Source organism: Trichechus manatus, unplaced genomic scaffold (genome assembly GCF_000243295.1).
Source record: "Trichechus manatus latirostris isolate Lorelei unplaced genomic scaffold, TriManLat1.0 scaffold00072, whole genome shotgun sequence".
In the NCBI taxonomy this organism is placed as follows: Eukaryota; Metazoa; Chordata; class Mammalia; order Sirenia; family Trichechidae; genus Trichechus; species Trichechus manatus.
The window spans coordinates 11,466,300-11,483,523 of record NW_004444008.1 but is presented as its reverse complement, the minus strand read 5'-3'; the positions used below and the strand labels follow the sequence as shown (position 1 = coordinate 11,483,523).

Sequence of the window (17,224 nt, the reverse complement as noted above, 5' to 3'; positions counted from 1 at the left end):
GACAACAACATCAAGACAATGAAAGAGGGAATAAACGGCATAGGTATAGAACCTTCTAATGGAGAGGAAGGCAAGGCTATACCAAGTAAGGGCAGACTGTTTCAAACCTATAAAGATAAGGGTAAAATTCATGGTAACCACAAAGAAAGTTAACAAACCAACTCATAAAAATAAAGATGAAAAAAAAGAAGATGGAAGGAATACACAGAGTCACTGTACCAAAAAGAATCGGTCAACGTTCAACCATTTCAGGAGGTAGCATATGATCAAGAACCCATGGTACTGAAGGAAGAAGTCCAAGTTGCACTGAAGACATTAATGAAAAGCAAGGCTCCAGGAACTGATGGAATACCAATAGAGATGTTTCAAAAAATGGATGCAACGCTGGAAGCACTCACTCTTCTATGCCAAAAAATTAGGAAGACAGCTACCTGGCCAACAGACACTATTTGTGCCCATTCTAAAGAAAGATGATCCAACAGAATGTGGTAATTATCGAACAATATCATTAATAGCACACACAAGCAAAATTTTGCTGAAGATAATTCAAAAATGGTTGCAGCGGTACATTGACAGGGAACTGCCAGAAAATCAAACTGAATTCAGAAGAGGGTGTAGAACAAGGGATATCACGGCTGATGTCAGATGGATCCTGGATGAAAGCAGAGAATACCAGAAAGACGTTTACTTGTGTTTTATTGACTATGCAAAGGCGTTTGATTATGGGGATCATAACAAATTATGGATAATACTGCAAAGAATGCGAATTCCAGTACACTTAACTGTGCTCATACGGAACCTGCACATAGACCAAGAGGCAGTCATTTGAACAGAACAGGGGAATACTGCATGGTTTAAAGTCAAGAAAGGTGTGTGTCAGGGTTGTATCCTTTCATCATACTTATTCAGTCTGTATGCTGAGAAAATAATCCGAGAAGCTGGACTATATGAAGAAGAATGGGGCATCAGGATTGGAGGAAGACTCACTGACAACCTGGGATATGCAGATGACACAACTTTGCCTGCTGAAAGTGAAGAGGACTTGAAGCACTTACTGATGAAGGTCAAAGACTATATATAGCCTTCAGTATAGATTACACCTCAACACAAAGAAAACAAAAATCCTTACAACTGGGTCCTTAAGCAACATCATGATAAATGGAGAAAGTATTGAAGCTGTCAAGGATTTCATTTTACTTGGATGCACAATCAATGCCCATGGAAGCAGCAGTCAAGAAATCAAAGAATGCATTGCACTGGGCAAATCTACTGCAAAAGAGCTCTTTAAAGTGTTGAAAAGCAAAGATGTCACTGTGAAGACTAAGGTGCACCTGACCCAAGCCATGGTATTTCCAATCACCTCATATGCATGTGAAAGTTGGAGAATGAATAAGGAAGACTGAAGAAGCATTGATGCAAAGAATATTGACTATACCATGGGCTGCCAGAAGAACAAACAAATTCATCTTGGAAGAAGTACACCTAGAATGCTCCTTAGAAGCAAGGATGGCGAGACTTCATCTCATGTACTTTGGACATGTCATCAGGAGGGACCAGTCCCTGGAGGAGAACATCACGCTTGGTAAAGCAGAGGGTCAGTGAAAAAGACGAAGATGCTCAATGAGATGGATTGACACAGTGGCTGCAACAATGAGCTCAAACATAGGAACGATTGTGAGAATGGCACAGGATTGGGCAGTGTTTCATTCTGTTGTACATAGGGTTGCTATGAGTTGGAACTGACAGTACCTAACAACAACAACACAAGTAGTTAAGGAGCCCCTGGTGGTGTAACAGTTAAGTACTCACTCAGCTGCTAACCAAAAGCCTGGTGGTTTAAATCTGCCCAGTGGCTTCACAGGAGAAAGGCCTGGCAATCTGCTTCCATACAGATTACAGCCAAACCTCTTGGGGCAGTCTGACCCTGTCACATGGAGTCACTATGAGTAGAAATGACTCAGTGGCACGTAACAACATCAAATTAATAGTTAATTTATTTGAATATGTACTGAAAAAATTCACTCAGCATGTCAAGACTGTGATTCCACGGGCATTATTTCTTTATTAAGGGTGAACAAAGGATGCCACGGACTGCTCTGACTACCTATAAGTTAGGTGTGAAGTGCAGCCTTCTCACTGGCTGCTCCCCATGTCTTCCTGTGAGCAATTCAGAGAGGGGGAGGAGAAGGGCATGGAGCTCCAGAAGGTGAGGGTGCCCCAAGGAGAGAAAGGGCAAGGGTTTAGGAGGCCTCTATCCCTGAGGCCTAACCTTCCAAGGAGTGCGTGGACATACAGCGGACAGAGTTGTATGCTGAGGTGAAAAATTATTTTTCTCTAGAGTCTCACAGAGTGTATTAAAACAGGGGCATGTCAAGTATCATGAGAAGAAGGAATTTATTTTAGAAACCCAAAGCCACATCACTCAAGTTAGCGCACCACTTGAGCAACAGCACCCCCTGGTGTCCACACTGCACCCCTCAGCACACTGGCCGGCCCATTCACTCACAGTTCAGGCCGCTGCACTGCTGCTACAGTCCAAGGCACCTCATGGGCAGAGCTGAGAGGCAGCCCCTCCTGCCCATGAACAGGAGAAGAGAAGTGCAGAAAAAAGGGAGATGGGACACCGAGGGAGGAGAGGCGGTTAGAGAGCAGAGCCGAGAGCTGTGAGCTGATGCTACCGTTGTCGGTAATAACCAAGGAATCTCACGCAGAAAGGGAGCGAGAAGTCTCTATATCCCTAACTGCATGCATGCTTGTCCTGTAAGTAGCACAAGTCATCTTACAAGAAAGCCTCATGGAACTGTACAAGCAGCACACTGAATGCAGTAAGGTGGAGTCAGAACATCAGTAAGCACTAACGCGGGTGGATGAAGAAAGGCAAGCTGAGCAGACGCTCCAACCAGACTCGAAGGTCTGCCCAGGACTCGTATTCTTGCTGGGTCATTCCCGCGGCCGTCCCAAACGGGGTCCACGCAGAACACGCCACCCAGGGGCCGATGACTGTAGGCACGTTTGAAATTTGTAAAATTAAACGACAACTAAGCATCTCCTGAACAAGCTGAAGTGTTGTCAGACAAAATCCAGACAGGAAAAGTGTACAGCCAAGGCCACTACTGCCGGCATGCTGAGTCAACGCGTGCGCACTCACTTTTGCAGGAACCCGTCTTCCTAATGCTATTGGCCATTTGTTGTCATAGCAATGCTACACAGAGGGGGACAGCAGGTGAGGAAGAATGCAGAGTAACAGTGAGCTCAAGGGGGCCATAAGAAGCCCCTCGTCATTTAAAGAGGCATCTCCACACGCGGTGATGGAGGAAGGACGGGTGCTCACTTACTCTGCCATGATGCGCCTCACGTTGCTGGCATACAGTGCTGGGCTCCTCTTCTCCTCCTCTGAAGGGTGGTACACTGGGAGAAACTGCAAACAGAACTCCATTATTGCCAGAGAGCACAGACACCCACCTTACAAAACCCACCACGACTGACAATCGTGATTCTGATCAAAGTAAGATCTGTCAAAGCACTTTCAGTGAGAACCATCTGCAAAGTTCTCCCTCCCTCTGTCTCTCCGTTTCTCTCCCTCTCTCTCACACACACGCGGGCACTTAATGCACACCATTCTTCGCCCGGCGCTCTTTCTCCCGTCTGTTTGGAGCTTGTCCGGTCACCCATGCACTTTATTTCTCATTTCACGCTGGGTTTAGTCTTTAATGTAACAAACGACATGCATGTTCCCATTTCTAAAGGTCTCCATCCTGTGTTAGGGATAGCACAACACATGACTTGTACGTGAGAATCACTGTCATTAATTAACTTTTTGCCATCCACTGTATTGTTGAAATGAAAACAACTCGTCACGTGAATGTGCATCTTTGCGTGAGTGAGCGGTGTCTGCACAGCCTTCAGACGAGTAGGTCTCATATTCCATGTGAGAAGGCAAAAGACCGTCACTGAATCCCCCTCTCTTTAATGAGCATATTTAAGAATACAGGAACATCCTGAAACCCTCTTCTCATTTTGCAATTCTGGTTTCACTTGGTACTACACTTTTTAAAAGTCTGCAAGTGCCAACAGCTTCTCATGTGAGCAGGTGCCATGCTCTGGTATGAGAAACGTGACTAAAAGCATTCAGAAGTGAGGTTATAAAACCATAGTTACCTTTCACCTCTTAAAATTAGAAACCAGGTCTAAAATATAGGTGTTCAAGAGAAAGCAAAGCAAAAAGCCTTGGGAAAGCCCCGGAGCTGTCCATGCATGGGTCCCTGCACTCTGGCAGCAGACGGGCCCCATGTCGTCATGTGAGCCAAAACCAGGACGGGCTCTCCTTTTGAACACAGAATGGCCTAAGTAACAGGGTCTGTCACGCTCAGACTCAGGCCCCCTTTCTGCTCAGTCCTGTGTAAGTACAGAAGCTTATATTTTACTAATGTGAACTATCTGATTGAAAGCCAGAATCCTTTGTCAATTCAGTATTACTCAGCAATAGTTTCTGGAAGGGAGCAAATTGTTTCACTAAATACTTCAGTTGCATATGACACCTTGAATTTTCAGGTATAGAAGCGACATATTAATTCCCTTTTTAAGAAAAGAAACCCTATTCCTCATCCACTCAGATAAAGTTTACAGGCTGCTTGAAAGTGATAGCATGTAATTTAGCCAAGAGCAGGGGACTGTGACTCCAGAGACAGCCAATGGGCTGAAAACCAGGAGGCAGGTTAGAGAGTCTGACAAGGTATTAGCAGAGGAGGATAGTATGATAAAATCAACAGCATGCATTAATATTAAATATAAATAAAATAAAAAAATTCATAGGTGCCAATTTTATATGTACCTAAGTTACATTAGGAGCCCTGGTGGTGCAGTGACTTAACAGCTTGACTGCCAACCAGAAGGCTGGCAGTTCAAATCCACCAGCTGCTCCTTGGAAACCCTATGGGGCAGTTCTACCCTGTCCTGTAGGGTCATTATGAGTCAGAATTGACTCAACAGCACCAGGTTTGGTTTGATTGGAAGTTACATTCCCCGTGATAGAAAAATGACAGGTTTAATTAGCTTCCTTCGTGATCTTACAATTCCAGCTCGAATGATTCAAACGCATGCAGGAGGCATGAGGTGAGGCAAAGGAAATGGGAATGCCTTCTACAGAGCCTTAAGGAATGGAAAGAAGTTCAAAGTAAGAAGATTCTAAATGTCATGGAACACTGTATCTAGGTGACATGTAAGAAGTATATATACATGGCGTGTAACATTGTATCTAGGTGGTGTATAACACTGTGTGTAAATGACAGGCAACATCACACACAACACCGTATCTATATGACGCACAACACTGTATTCACATGGCATATAACATTGTATCTAGATGACGTGCAACACTGTATTGGCACAAACCTCAATTTCCACCTGATTGTGGAACTGACACAGTGTGAGCCACAGGATTTCCAACCTAAAACAGCACATGGAATAGATTTACAACATTGGCTAAAAAGTAAGACTCTTCATTTTTTGTTAAAATACTTCAAACTCCGGGAGAAAATTTCTGGACCTGCTTCCCCTCTAGAGAGCACTACTGGGTAGCTGAGTCGCCTTCACGGGCAGGCTGCTGAGCCTTCCTCAGTCTAAAGCCAAAGGTTAAAACCCAACGATGGAGCGACAAGGCGGGCATAAGGACAAGCCTCAGCCTAACCTGTTGCTGTCAAGTTTGATTTCGACTCACTGTAACCCTACACGGCAGAGTAGAACTGCTTCATAGGGTTTCCGAGGCTGTAATCTTCACAGAAGCAGACTGCCACATCTTTCTCCTGCACAGTGGCTGGTGGATTTGAACCTTAGATCTTTCAGTGAGCAGCCGAGCACTTTAACCACTGCACCACCAGGGCTCCCCAAGGACAAGCCTACTGTTTACTAAACAGTGGTCTTCACTGCTCTCACTATACATGCCTATGCTTGTGCCTTTGGTTGGTCCCGCACTCGAGCATCTCCCGCGGTTTGCCCTCTAGCTCAGGTAGCCTTGTCTGCCCTGGACGTGGACCCTGGCAGGTGACCTGAGAGCTCAACTTGCCATCCCACCAGCAGCACAGACTGGGCAAGCCCAAAGTCACACCACCCTCCACCATGCCTTGCTCCTGACCTCAGCCTCTTGTTTGCACGTATTGGAAAGAGAGTCACCCAGAGCCTCCCTCCTTGGGCCCCATGCTTAATCCCCCAATGGACAGTCCACCTCCTAACCCTCTCTCCACTGACCCCATTTCTGCATCATCTTCTGCATCATCACTGCCAGCCCCAAGTCCCGATGTGGATTTGTACATTTAGTTTCACATGGACTGAGCCTAGCTACCGTCAGACAACAGCAGGTCACTTGTTTAAAGTGTCCACATCTGCAAAGGTAACTGGCACACTGGTGGCCCACTCGGGCAGCCTCCAAGGTCCCCAAGTAACATGACAGACAGGTGTGATGCGGTGTCTGACTTACGCTCCAGGTCCTTGCCATGTCCACGTGATCGTGTCCTAGGGGCGATAAAGGGGCAGAATTAGTCACAATTGGAAGGTGGCACTCAAGTGCTCCACCGAGTGCCAGCAATTGGCCCTTCCTGTGGCCGGCAAACCTGTCGCCTGTCCCTGCCACATCCTGCTGCACCTGTGGCTCCACAGAGACACATGACCGCTCCCTCTCTCCCAAGTTTGCTCTGGGGCAGAGGAGGACGGGGGTGCACTGTCTCTCTCCACATCTCCAAGCCCCCGGGGGCCAGAGCCTACCCTGCAGACCTGCCTGTGTCTGCTCACAGCACCACGGCTGTCAGTTCCAGCGTCCTCCTGAAAGCCAGCCCCCAGCTCTTTCTCTGCCTGTGCCCAGCTCAATACCCCTATAACTGTAATGTCTAATCCGGGCAGTCTTCCATGTCTGTTTGTTCCCTCACACTTGTTCATGTCACCTCTGCATGCAGGGCCTGCCATCACCTGCCCTGCTTGGTCACCTGGCCACGTGATGCCACTGGCATGCTCCATGCCAACTCCTCCCCAACCTGTGTGTTCCCCACATGGCCACGCATGGGTCAGCCCCCAGCCTCCGGAGCAGGCAGAGCAAACCTCTGCCGCCACTCTGACCCCCACTGCCAGCGGCACCGCCCCACCCTGTGTGTGCCCAGGGCTGCCCCTCCCAGGCACATTCCCAGTGCTCTCCAACCTTGACACATACACTCAGCCTCAGCAACCACACTGGCCACCTGACTGAGCTGGCTAGGAATGCCAGGTGACAAATGCCCTGGTTCCCCTCTTGACACTGGCTACCCATCTGTGACTTCCTTCTTCCCAGTCTCCTCAAAACTAACTCCCGTCTGCACCCCTCTTCCTGGCCCCTGAACGCACCCCTGCCCCACAGTCTGCTCTCCCCCCCCCCCACCTTGGCCCTCCTCTGCCGTGTCTGTGCTCAAACCTGCTGACACTGGTTACTGCAATTACATCACTTAAGAAAACAGTACACAGGGCGACGGACAGGAGCACAAGGCAGAAATTCTGCTTCTCTGACACTAAGTGGACTACTTCTAGAAGACCCAGAAAAGGCACATTGCCTAAAACAGCTGGTGAAAACATTTAAAGACAAAGAAACATCTAGAACTCTACACACGGATGATTTCACAGGTTCTTTTATTCTTGGGTTTATTCTTTTCTTCACAGGAGATGCATTTAGGGTGTAATTCGTGCAGACCAGGTGTCCTCCAGCAGGAAACTGGCTAATGAGTGGATCTTATCACAGCGCCAGTAAGACAGAATGGACTCCGCCCATCAGCTTGCAGCTACCAGCTCTGACTGAGCAACTGCTGCACTCCTCGGCTGACCTGAAAGCCTCCCCGGCACCCACGTGCACTCCTCACTCCCCCAGGCAGAGTGATGAGGACCAGGTGTATGCGTCTTTGCATCCTCCAGGCCTGGCCCGACACCCCCGGCCCACAGTGTCACACGCGAGCCTGCCCGTGTATCAACAATCCTAGACCCTGCCGTGCCAGGACCTGCATGTATTTTCTTTTAAAAAACTTTCCTTTGACGTCATAAAAGCAAACTACCGTAAACAGAGAGAAAACGACACCAGTAAATAAACCTGCGCCAAGGTTGAACTATGACCCACCGCAGTGCACACAGTGCTGTGTCAGGCCCCAGGGGGACCAGTCCCGGGAGCTGTCCGTCGGCTACCAGCGCTCATAGTGCTCACAGTTAATGCTGGTCCCAGCAGGAGCTGCAGCTGAAGGTGACACACACGTGGCCCTGAGCGGGTGCCCACGGGGAGAGTGCCCACAGGGAGCTCCACGCCACCCTTGGCTCTGGGGGCCCAAGGAGTGTTTCTGCACTCGGTTCACAACTGCTGTGTTATGAAACAGATGTGCTAAAATGCCACAGGATTCTCATTCCCAGGCAATTCCCCTGGATATCAATCCATAGGGAAACAAAACTTACCAGCTTATTTGGGTACCGTAAAACCACAGGCTGGACAGGAACTCCAGGGATAAACGCGCCTGAAAAGGAAGGCACGGCCTGTTTAATTTCTGTGGGAGCATGCAGCCCAGCGAAGGCAGGCCCCTGCCGTGCTTCGCATGCTGCTCATGAAATCATGTGAGCTTTCCTCCCCCTCCGTCCCCATCAGCCAAGCCATTCCATCCGGGAAGGTCTCCTCAGTATCCGTACTAACTGTAAAGATTTAGACTATAGCATTGCAACAAGAGCCTGGCATGAAACACAGAAACAGTGTTTCCAGACTGAGGTGTACTTTGTAAAAAAACATTTTGCCATCAAATTGACTCTGACCCATGACAACCCCATGTGTGTCGGAGTAGAACTGTGCTCCACAGGGTTTTCCATGTTTTGGAAGTAGATAGCCAGGCTTTTCTTTCGAGGTGCCTCTGTGTGGCCTCGAATCTCCAACCTTTGGGTTAGCAGTTGAGGGTGTTAACTGTGAGTACCACCCAGGGGCTCACACTTTGTAAAACATGTGCAAACTGAGGGCATTTGTGGGAAGGGAGTGTCTCCCCTACCTGTCTGCACCACGGAGGTCCCAGCCGTCCAATCTGTGTTTATCCATCACTCTGGGGTCTGCTCCCAACCAGCAACACAAACACACGTATACGCATGCCCGTACTACACACACACACACACGCCAGCTGCATTCTCCACCACTGTTCCCCAGCCCGCCACCAGCACACACACACATGCATACAAGTGCACACACACACACACGCCAGCTGCATTCTCCACACTGTTCCTTAGCCTTCTACCAGAACACACACACACACACATATACACGCATGCACACGAGTGGGTGCACACACATGCCAGCTGCAGGCCTCCACTACTGTTCCTCAGCTTGCCCTGGGACAGGTGCAGCATGAAGGACAGACACACTCACCCTTGGGTTGGACTGCCCCCCCCTCCCGCCCTCCCTTCTCCCTGAGCAGTTGTCGGCCCCCGGGAACACATGAGACGCGGTAAGTCAGAACCATCAACAACACTGCTGCTCGAGGGACCTGGGAACTTTATAGCCCCCTCTTGGAACAAAAGATAGTACCCGCTGGTTAGACTCCACAGGATTCACCTGCTTTCTGCGCTGGCTGTGTATCTTACCATCGTGGGGTAGCAACAAAACCAAAAAACAAACCAACCTCACTGCTGCCGAGCTGATTCTGACTCACAGTGACCCTACAGGACAGAGTAGAACTGCCTCATAGGGTTTCTAAGGAGCGGCTGGTGAATTTGAACCGTCAACCTCTGGGTGAGCAGCCGAGCTCCTAACCACTGCACTACCAGGGTGGCAACAAGGCTCCACAAATTGTTCCCAAGCAGACCACCCAGTTCCCTGTTAAGCCAGAGCACCAGTTTAACAAGCAGACATTATGAGGCGCACACTGTTGGCTGGGATGGAGAAGCAAAGCCACTGGGCAGCGTGTGGGCGGGGGCCCCCATCACCCAGCATGGCCACGGGGTGACCGTGTGGGGTTGGGTCTGTCCTGGGGGGGCAGGGCAGAGGGGTCCTCCCCAGGGCAGGTTTCCAGTTGCTTCTGTGGGGCATCCTGTTCATTAGTCCCAGGAATTCTGGGTTGGTTTTTGGCATGGGGTTTCTGCACAGCTCTGATAGAGTGAAGCCCACATCTGCTCACGGGCTGCTAGAAGCTTCTTGTTCTCTGGCTGGTTTCCCTTCCACGGCGGCTGGAGGTGTCAGGGCTGCCGCGTCTGTGAGATTATGGGTGGATGGACACCCACTCAGATTTTGCCTTTTGCAGACTGCCCAACTCCAGGCCCACCATCCCCCGTTTAAACTCCAGGGTCTCCAGCGGCTCCAGGCCTCGTGGCAGCAGGCACTCTGCTGCCTCTCAGCTTCCTGCTGATACCTGATGATAAGTCAGGTGGACAGATGCTGGAGGGGCTCCTGTTTCATTCAAAAGTCCCTCCTCTGACCTAAAAGTCCCGTAAGGGGCATATAAAATGAGTAACTACAAAGCTTCAAAGACAACAGGGATAAAGAAAGGTTCATCTACAAAGGATGCTGCCAACTTCACTTTCCTGTTTATTTCTAGGACTTCACAGACCAGGAAAATGCAACACTGTCTCACTTCTACCGCTAGAAGGGGCTGGGCTCATCGCTATGATTATCCTTGGCCCATTACGCTTCATCGTAGTATCAAACTGTCACCCAAACAAACACCTCTCTGCCGTTTTTCCTTTAAAACCCTTTTGTGCTTGGGAAGGGGCAGTGGGGCGTTGGGGAGGGCGCTGAGACGTCAATGCAAATGATAATGGCTTAAAGTCAGGCTTTGTAATTCTCAGCCGCTCTTTATCCAAACTCCGGAGGCACCATGGACGTCCCAACAGTTCACCAAATGCATTTTCTCAGATATTCAGTTATTCCCCTTGTTGTTGTTAGGTGCTGTCAAGTCGGCTCGGACTCACAGCGACCCTATGTACCACAGAACGAACCACTGCCTGGTCCTGCTCCATGCTCACAATTGTTATGCTTGAGCCCATTGCTGCAGACATTGTGTCAATCCATCTCCTTGAGGGTCTTCCTCTTTTTCGCTGACCCTGTACTTTACCAAGCATGATGTCCTTCTCCAGGGACTCGTCCCTCCCGACGACGCTTAGTTATTCCGCTTAGAAGTGAGATTTTCTTTAAACAACTGAGCAGTTTCTGAGGTAGCAAACTGTCACTCGCACTCCATAAAGTTCTATGAGCATTGAGCCGTACCAGTGTTCTTGAAATACCTGACTCCACACTGTAAAGCAGCCGGGGTCAGAATGGACTCACCTTTGTTGTTTCACTATTTGAATCAACTTCTCCCAGCTGGCTGCATGTGCCCATGTCCTTTTTTTCAACACCAGGGTGCACTGAGATGTCGTGCCAATGTTTGCCTTCTTGGGGCCACGCTGGGGTGGGGCTTCAGTAATTACACTCTTAGTGGTTTTGCTGTCTGATACGTCAGTATTTGCCCATAAAAAATACCAGTATGTTTCTTTGGGGGGGCAGTGTTGATGGTTACAGATGGTTCTAATCCAGAATGCTGGCTTCTAGTATACAAAATATTACATCATTAACAAAATAACAAGTTGTCCCCCGCAAATACCAGGGCATCTGTCCCTCCCAATGCCTGGGCAATAAAAGTATTTACAAAGTCCTTCCACTCAAATTTCCTGGTTGTGATGGTTAATTTTACATGTCAACTTGGTGAGGCTTTGCTGCCCAACTGTTTGGTCAAACACTAGTCTAGGCTCTCTTATAAAGTAGCACACTGTGATTAAATCAGCTAGCCTGAAGTAAAATAGATTCTCCTCTATGATGTGGTGGGCCTCATCTAATCAGTGGAAGGCCTTAAGAGCAAACAGGGCTTCTCCAGGATGTGTTCCGCCTCCAGACTATAAACAGACATTTTGACAAAGCTCTTTCACTCCTCTTCTCACCTGATCTACGGATTTGGGGACATAAGACTGCAGGAATCCCCAGCCTAAAGCCTGACCTACGGATTTTGGACTTGCCAGCTCCCCATAATCGTGTGAGCCAAGTCCTTAAAATAAATCTCTCTCTACATACACACACACACACCTATATATCTCTCACTGGTTCCGTTTCTCTAGACAACCCTCACTAAGACTTGAGATGCTGGTCAACAACTTGACACGTGAGGGACACCCCTGCTGCCATGGTCCTGGGGGCGGAGGGAGAATTTGAACTTGGGATTTCCCAGCCAGTAAGGAAGCATGTGCCAGTCCATTACCTTGAACTAAGCCCTCACGGAGTTAGAAGATGGGACGATACCACCAACAAAACCTTGGACCTCAGACTGGACCATCACGGGGAAAACACAACTGCATACGCTGTATCACAGGCTCCTGGCTCCTGCCTTAATTTATTCGTGAGTGACTGCACCTGCCCAGAGGCCTCCTGAGGGCAGAGGTGGGGCCCTTTCTGTCTCTGAATTTCAGCGCCTGCCAGAGGCCTGATGTGGGGTAATGCTCCCTAAATGCGCATCTGATGAATGAAAAAATTATTATCGCTGTTCGAAAGCTAAAGGAAAAGAAGGCTGCTCTTAGGCTCATTAAACACCTGTAGACAGTAGTCACAGACATGAACGCTCAGACAAAGGACCAGGGCTGAGCCCGAACTATCCAAAGTAGCATGTTTCTAATCAGATACTTTGAAAGCCAGATGAAACCCACGGGGAACACTTTGGAACAGACTGCTGCCATGCTAACGCATCTAACTGGGGAGCAGTGTCTGGGGGACAAGGTGAGGTTAGCCGGTATGGTTTGGGGAGAGCAGGCATGAGGTGCAATGGCCTGGATGAAGGGTCACAGGGTAACGGGAGAACGGGGTACACCCTGAGGAGAGTTTTCCTGACTGTGGCAGTGCTTCTGCCCTGCCCTCACTGTGAGCGAGCTGTGGGGCCTGGTGCGGGCAGGGGGTGGTGGGCGGCAAGAGTGGTGGTGAGTGGTAGGCCATGGGGGATGGCAGTGGGCCACGGGGGTGGTGGTGGGCTATGGGAGTCGGGGATGGCAGGGGTGGTGGGTGGTGGAGGTGGTGGTAAGCCGTGGGGGTGGTGGCAAGGCTCAGAGGTAGTGGTAGGCAGCAAGGGTGGTGGTGGGCCATGGAAGTGGCAAGTGGTGGGGTGGTGGTGGGCTGCGGGGGATGGTAGTGGCGGGCCTCAGGCGTGGTGGGTGGTGGCGGATGGCGGGAGATGGTGGTGGTGGGCCTTGGGTAGTGGCGGGCAGCAGGGATGGTAGTGGTGGGCTTCAGGGGTAGTGGTGGGCAGTGGGGATGGTGGTGGCAGGCCTCGGATAATAGCAGGCAGCAGGGATGGTGGTAGTGGGCCTTGGGTAGTGGCGGGCAGCGGGGATGGTGGTGGTGAGCCTCAGGGGTAGTGGTGGGCAGCGGGGATGGTGGTGGCAGGCCTTGGGTAGTGGCGGGCAGCAGGGATGGTGGTGGTGGACCTCAGGGGTAGTGGCAGACAGCAGGGATGGTGGTGGCGGGTCTCCAGTAGTGGCGGGCAGCAGGGATGGTGGTGGTGGACCTCAGGGGTAGTGGCAGGCAGCAGGGATGGTGGTGGCAGGTCTCCAGTAGTGGCGGGCCTCAGTGGTAGTGGCGGGAAGCAGGGGTAGTGGTGGGCAGTGGGGTGGCAGGTGGCAGGGGTGGTGGGTAGTGGTGGCTGGTGGCAGGGAATGATGGTGGTGGGTGTGAGGGGTGGTGGTGGGCCTCAGGGGTAGTGACGGGCCATGGGAGTGGTGGGTAGCAGGGGTGGTGGGCCACACGGGTGGTGGTGGTGGGCCTCAGGGGTAGTGGCAGGTGGCAGGGGTGGTGGGTGGCAGAGTGTGCACCCATGCCAGGTCAGGTGCAGGGACAGGCCTGCTGCTGCGATGTGATGACGTGGGAGTGTCCTGCAAAAGCCCAGTTGAGTGCTGAGGGGCATGAATGAGGCTGGTGCAGAACACCCCGAAGAAAGAGGGAGAGCATGAGTGTGAGTGAGCTGGACCCTTTGAAGCAGTGACGGCCACCTCTAGGGCAGCCTCGAGCTGTCCCTCACCTTCTTATCCCCAAGCCCCAGGTCGACTGGGAGTCCCGGCTCTTGGTGACCGCCCCAGCCCAGGGATGAGCTCTTGGTCCACACCTCACAGCACCCAGTGAGGATCCGAGGGGTGCAGACAGATGGCCCAGCTGCTCCTCTGGCCAGCAGGTGCGTGGCTGCTCAGGGAGGGTGGAAAACCAGACCTGGACCACGCTGCTCGTGACACCACTGACAACCAACCGAAAAGCCAAAGAAGCGCTGGTGGCCGCTCACACTTCGCAGAAACAGCAAACACCGCCACATCGTGGGTGTTTTCTACAGAAAACATTCTCATTTCAGCTGCATGAAGTACCATCCTGGAACTCAAACATAATTTCTACAATACCAATTCCAAGAGCAACCAAATGTCGTTTTGGGGCACTGAAGGGATTGTGAGTGTGAGGATGAGAGATGAAGTCCCCAGCACGCCACAGGCCCCATGTCAGTCCCAGAGAAACAGCCGCAAATCCCAGCACCAGGTGTTGAGACAAGCGCTGTCTGTCGGTTTCATCACAGTGAGAGAAGGTGAGGGAAGGCTTGGCACGCGGCCTTCTGGGCGCCATGTCTTCTAAGGGACACGCCACGTGCTCTCATCATGCCACTCTGCATCTGCCATGCCGTGTGAGATGAGGGAGTGGGATCCAGAGGGAGCTCAGTCAGGTCTGTCAGGTCCAAACCCACCCTCTGTGCTCTACCTGTGAGTACGTCTGTGAGCCATGGGTGCCTCCGAAGGCTAAGTGCCCATATCTGTAAAAGCAGGAGGAACAGAGGCTAGCGGACGATGGGCGGGGTCTGCACACCTGGTGGGGGACAGAAGGAAGGCTGAAGGAGCTGCCTGAGTGACAGAGTGCCTAGTGTGACTGATGCAGAAACAGGGCAAGGCCAGACTCACCACCAGCAATAACCATTAAGCCCTCCCATGGCCCAACTCTGCCCTCGAGAAGCCTCCAGTCTGGCATAAGGCTAAGACATGCAAACTTGACCTGACTTGGGAGGGTCTTTGGGGCTGGATGTACTCTACAGGTGGTGGGAGTCAGCAATGCCCGAAGGGGGGTGGCTACAAAAATGTGACCCTGACACTGGAGGCCATGTGGATGGGGAAGTGGAGGAGAGGGAGGCAGGGCTGAACTAGGGCAGCACCTGCTGCAGGAGGGACAGACGGAGGTGTGCAAAACACTATGAAAGAGTCGGAAGCCAGAGTGGCTGGGGCTTGGTGATGGGAGTAGGGCACAGGTGTGCCTCAGGTGTGAAACTCGGAGATAGCATGGGGACAGGACAGGGCACATGTGTGCCTCAGGTGTGAAACTCAGAGATAGCACAGGGACAGGACAGTGCATAGGTATATTCACGTGTGATGCTTGGAGACAGCATGGGGACAGGACAGGGCACAGGTATATTTACGTGTGATGCTTGGGAGACGGCACAGGGATAGGACAGGGTACAGGTGTGCCTCAGGTGTGAAACTCAGAGACAGCACGGGGACAGGACAGGGCACAGGTGTACTCTAGGTGGGAAGCTCGGAGAACACATAGGGGACAGGAGAGGGCACAGGTATATTCATGTGTGGTTCTTGCAGACAGCATGGGGATGGGAGAGGGTACAGGTGTATCTCAGGTGTGAAGCTCTGTGATAGTATGGGGACAGAACAGGGCATAGGTGTGTCTCAGGTGTCAGGCTCAAGAGACTGTGGTGGGGGGATGGGACAGGGCACAGATGTGTTTCAGGTGTGAAGCTTGGAGACCTCAGGGAGTGGGCAGGACAGGGCACAGATGTGTTTCAAGTATGAAGCTCAGCGATCACACAAGGGATGGGACAGGGCACAGGTGTCTCAGGTGTGAGGTTCAGAGACCACAGAGGAAGGGGACAAGGCACAGGTATGTGTTAGGTGTGAAGCTCAGAGACCACATGGGGGACAAGTCAGGGCACAGGCGTGTCTCAGGTGTGAAGCCTGGAGACCACACAGATAATGAGACAGGGCACAGGTGTGTCTCAGGTGTGAAGCTCAGATACCTCACAGGGACAGCACAGGAACATCCCATGTGCCTCTCGGCTCTGGAAAATCCATACATCGTAACAGGATCAACCCCCTTTAACCTTACAATACAAGGCTTGAAGCCTGATTAAAAAGTGGCACAGGAAGAAGCAGAGTACCTTGGAGATGCAGAAATGTGACTTGAGATGGGTACAGAACCTTTCGGCATGGAAATCTGGCCCTCGGCAGCACATGCCTCTCACGCCGAGGGTGACTCAGCCTGCTGCTCATGGCTTTGCTGACTGAAAATGGAGCTCCAGCCGCGGGTGCCACCCCCGCTTTCCCACTGGATCCTGCATCCACAGCTATTCAGGGAACAGCTGAGGGTTTTTGCTGAAGGCAATGCGGGTTCTCCCTCGGACACCTGCTACGTGGGGTACTCACTGCACATCATTTGCTCTCAGTTTACCTGAGATGGGTTTGGCTGAGGGTGAGTTATATGCTCTTTTCATTTGTAAACTCCTTTTTGCTCAGCACCTAAGGTGAAGCCACTTCAGGAAGGAGGCCAGCAGGCGTTCCCCAGAGCCTCCTCTCTCAAGCCTGACACTTCTAGGAGTGAGGGCTGCCTCCCCTCACAGGAAGGGGCCCGTGGACGGTCTTGTGTAAGGAGATCTTCAGCTCACTTAGCAGGTGTCCTCTGATGCAGAGCAAATGGTCAATATTTACAATGACTGAAGTTGTCCCAGGTGATGGCCCTCAGTCTTGCCTCACAGGCTCTGGAGGGTGGGCCCAGCAGGTGTGGGCACGAGGCAGGGGGGCACAATGGACTCTCGCCCATCATGGGACCACAGTCTGTCTTCATGATCACCCAGACAGCAGCAGTGGCAGGCAGCCAGGGGTCATACCAGGTCTTTTCCCAGCTCTATCTCTGCTTCTGACTAGCCATGGTTCAGAACAACACACTGTAAAAACGGGGCTCTCTGAGCGCCATTTGTTGGCTGCCGGTGTTGCTTTTTTTCTGCTTCTTTTTATTTTTTCCTTGCCTCTCACCACCTCCCCCTCTGTTAGCTCAAGTACCTTGCTCCGTGCGCCATCTTTGCTTCTTCCTGAGGGGCTGCAGAGCTCCGGTAATTTGTGATACACGCTTTCCCACTCTCTACCCTTCTTCACCCACACT

At 51.3% G+C, this 17,224-nt stretch overlaps 1 protein-coding gene across 1 annotated transcript in view; it reads right to left on the bottom strand.

Moving 5' to 3' along the window:
• Positions 1–17,224, bottom strand: part of LPCAT1 (lysophosphatidylcholine acyltransferase 1) — a 56,548-nt gene that overhangs the window by 21,072 nt on the left and 18,252 nt on the right. The window contains exons 5-8 of the mRNA XM_004380280.2: positions 8,449–8,507; positions 6,473–6,507; positions 5,392–5,446; positions 3,336–3,418 (exon numbers count right to left, since the gene is read on the bottom strand). Of these exons, the coding sequence (XP_004380337.1) occupies positions 3,336–3,418; positions 5,392–5,446; positions 6,473–6,507; positions 8,449–8,507 (232 nt within the window). The remainder of the gene's footprint in view (positions 1–3,335; positions 3,419–5,391; positions 5,447–6,472; positions 6,508–8,448; positions 8,508–17,224) is intronic.